At 36.6% G+C, this 3492-nt stretch overlaps 1 protein-coding gene across 1 annotated transcript in view; it reads right to left on the bottom strand.

Annotated features, from left to right (window-relative positions):
* The window catches only part of LOC103523618 (eye-specific diacylglycerol kinase-like), a 32932-nt gene that overhangs the window by 18463 nt on the left and 10977 nt on the right, over nucleotides 1-3492 (bottom strand). The window contains exons 8-10 of the mRNA XM_026833052.1: nucleotides 3071-3168; nucleotides 2046-2235; nucleotides 931-1194 (exon numbers count right to left, since the gene is read on the bottom strand). Of these exons, the coding sequence (XP_026688853.1) occupies nucleotides 931-1194; nucleotides 2046-2235; nucleotides 3071-3168 (552 nt within the window). The remainder of the gene's footprint in view (nucleotides 1-930; nucleotides 1195-2045; nucleotides 2236-3070; nucleotides 3169-3492) is intronic.

Genomic DNA, 3492 nt, shown 5'->3' on the forward strand with positions numbered 1-3492 from the left:
TTTTTTTTAAAAACACATTTTGAGTCTTCCAACTCATTTTTGGCGCAGTCGAATTTACGAACAAAGCTACAAAAGCTCCCTAAAAACCTTTAAAAACACTGCTATAAATTTAATTCTTTTAAAAAAAAAAAAGTGTCTGAGTTATTGAGCGAAAATCATTTAACTTTAGATTACTAAGTATTAAAAATATTTTTTCTAACAAAAACCCAAATATTAATAAAAAGTGTTCTTTAAATAATAATTAATTTCTGAATATAATATTATATTTTCAAGTGTTAAAATTTTTAGTGTTATATTTTTCAAAGTGTTCCCCTGATCATCGAGATCGACCTTTGTTGAAATCCCTAACAACTATTTGTTCCAGAAAAAACATTCTTTAGTGTTCCTAAGAAAAGAATCTGTTCCTGTGAAAATAACTATTGTTCCAGTGAAAATAATTAAATAGTTACTCATATTCAAAACAGCAAATAAAGACCCTTGGGAAAACCTTCTTGATTATGTTACTGGTGTTCTTCTTTTCTTGACTATGGTAAATAGATATGAAGGTATCTCATATTCAAAACAGCAAATAAAGACCCTTGGGAAAACCTTCTTGATTATGTTACTGGTGTTCTTCTTTTCTTGACTATGGTAAATAAATATGAAGGTATATTCGTAAAAGTAGTAAATTGAGCTAAGAATCGTCCAAAAGCATATTTAACGGAAAATGAGAATCCCATGATTGAAAAATGAACCGTCCAACGAGGCGTATTCAAAAAATGAAGAAAAAAAAAATCAGATTCCAATAATTTCTCATTACTTTATATATAGTAACACTTTCTCATTACTTTAGTAATAAATCGTCAATAAATAAAACAACGGGAATTATTTAGTATGCCGAATTCAACAACCCGAAAACGGGAATTTAGCTAATCCAAACTCTCAGCTTACCTGATATCAGGCGTGGTCAAATCACCAGGGGACTGTTGTGAGGGTGTAGTGGGGGATGGGAAGGTAGGATCATCATCAGGGGTGGGCGGAAGTGTGTCCAGGATGAAGAGAGTATCGGAGGTGATGTCCATGACAAAGTGGAGGTGCTCCTGGGCCCGGTCTATACGGAAGAAACGTTCCGCCGTGATAGCTGGAGGGGACAGAGGAGGATAATTGAATTGGATAGATTTTTTAAAAGAGGTTTGATAGAGGGAACGGTAACTGCTAAGAGTTGAACAATGGTAAGAAAGGAAAACAGATTTCTAAGAAAAGTTAAAATTAGTATTGCAAGAAAAAAAGTTGAAGGAATTTGTGCTTTATTGGAAGATTTGTTTTGGGAAACTTCTGAAAGCTCATTTTATTTTTGAAAAAAAGCAAGGGAAACTTTACCGTTAAATAATTTTCTTTGTAGCTGAATGTTGTATGCCAAAACTCGAAAACATCTTAGAACCAATTCCTTCAAGCGGTAATTAAAAAGTTCATATAAAAGCTGGAAATGCAATTAAAAATGCTTTTGCACTCATATTCAAAACAGCAAATAAAGACCCTTGGGAAAACCTTATTGATTATGTTACTGGTATTTTTTTCTTTTCTTGACTATGGTAAATAAATATGAAGGTATATTCGTAAAAGTAGTAAATTGATCTAAGAATCGTCCAAAAGCATATTTAACGAAAAATGAGAATCCCATGATTGAAAAATGAACCGTCCAATGAGGCGTATTCAAAAAATGAAAAGAAAAAAAAATGGTCAGATTCCAATAATTTCTCATTACTTTAGTAATAAATAGTCAATAAGATTAAAAGTAGTAAATTGATCTAAGAATCGTCCAAAAGCATATTTAACGAAAAATGAGAATCCCATGATTGAAAAATGAACCGTCCAACGGACGAGGCGTATTCAAAAAATGAAAAAAAAAAAATCAGATTCCAATAATTTCTCATTACTTCAGTAGGTAACACTTTCTCATTACTTTAGTAATAAATAGTCAATAACTAAAACATATGGAATTATTTAGTATGCCGAATTCAACAACCCGAAAACGGGAATTTAGCTAATCCAAACTCTCAGCTTACCTGATATCAGGCGTGGTCAAATCACCGGGGGACTGTTGTGAGGGTGTAGTGGGGGATGGGAAGCTAGGGTCATCATCAGGGGTGGGCGGAAGTGTGTCCAGGATGAACAAAGTATCGGAGGTGATGTCCATGACAAAGTGGAGGTGCTCCTGGGCCCGGTCTATACGGAAGAAACGTTCCGCCGTGATAGCTGGAGGGGAAGAGGAGGAGAATTGAATTGGATAGATTTTTTCAAAGAGGTTTGATAGAGGGAACGGTAACTGCTAAGGTCTTATGGTCCCAAAAGCGAAGGGAGAAGGAAGACGTGATAGGAGAAAGCCATGTTGTTCCGAGAAAGAACCTCATCTGTTTAGGATAAAATCCTCCCCAGGTGGGAATCGAACCCGCAATCTAGCGCTTACGTGACGTCCCGAGATTTCATCTAAGAGCCTAAGTTGAACATTTCAAGTAGATAGACAGATTGGCAGATGTTGTCACTGACTGGCTGTTATGAGAGTTTTATTCTAAAGCTGTGTTCACAAATGGTCGACGGCCGCGGACTATGTGTGGACACAGCCAGGTAATATAGGATTTCCTGATTGAATTAAATTGTTTTACATTTTACACAGATTCGAACCAAGTTATAATTTCCTAACCTCTACCAATGTGTGCTTTACACAGCAAAACGTTTCCACAAGTTCAACCTCTCTGGTGAATTCAGATAAGTTCACCAGTAAGGAAAGTGGGATAGACATAAAGTAAGTTCGATCCCTAACAACATTGATGGTTGGGAATCGTACAATTCAGATAAGTTCACCAGTAAGGAAAGTGGGATAGACATAAAGTAAGTTCGATCCCTAACAACATTGATGGTTGGGAATCGTACACAGTTGGCTCATCATTGGGGTTACATGGTTGGGGAACTGTTGACCAACGGTAAGCGCGTCAACCCATACATTTTGACAACCTCCAAAATACATTTAACGTAAATCCAACAATTAGGGTAAATGTACCATTCACTCGCCCACCCAGCTAAATAGTTTTACCTTTCTGTCGTAACAGATTCTTGTCGTAATGGTTTTGTTCGTAGTCAAACATGGAGATTTTCTGAACGGACAATTTCATCGGCTCCAAGGTGGCAGGTCTGAAAGGAAAACAAATTAATACGGATTTTATGCTCCGTAGGAATTATGCACGAACTGTAAGAACAGAGGTTTTGTCGTCCCGAAATCAAAGCCAGGAGAAGGACAGAATAGACAGAGCCAGGAGTTCTGAGAACGAACCTTATCTGTTTAGGATAAATTGCGACCCGGGTGATAATCGTGTCCTAGCCCTAACCCTTTAAAGACAGAAAAGCTTCTAACTCCAAGGCTGCCTGGGTTTACTTTACTTTCCGTGTACGTTTCATCTAGAACCGTCATATTACATCTAGAACCGTCACATTACATCTAGAACCGTCATATTACAT

Source organism: Diaphorina citri, unplaced genomic scaffold, assembly GCF_000475195.1.
Source record: "Diaphorina citri unplaced genomic scaffold, Diaci psyllid genome assembly version 1.1 scaffold84, whole genome shotgun sequence".
Classification (NCBI taxonomy): domain Eukaryota; kingdom Metazoa; phylum Arthropoda; class Insecta; order Hemiptera; family Psyllidae; genus Diaphorina; species Diaphorina citri.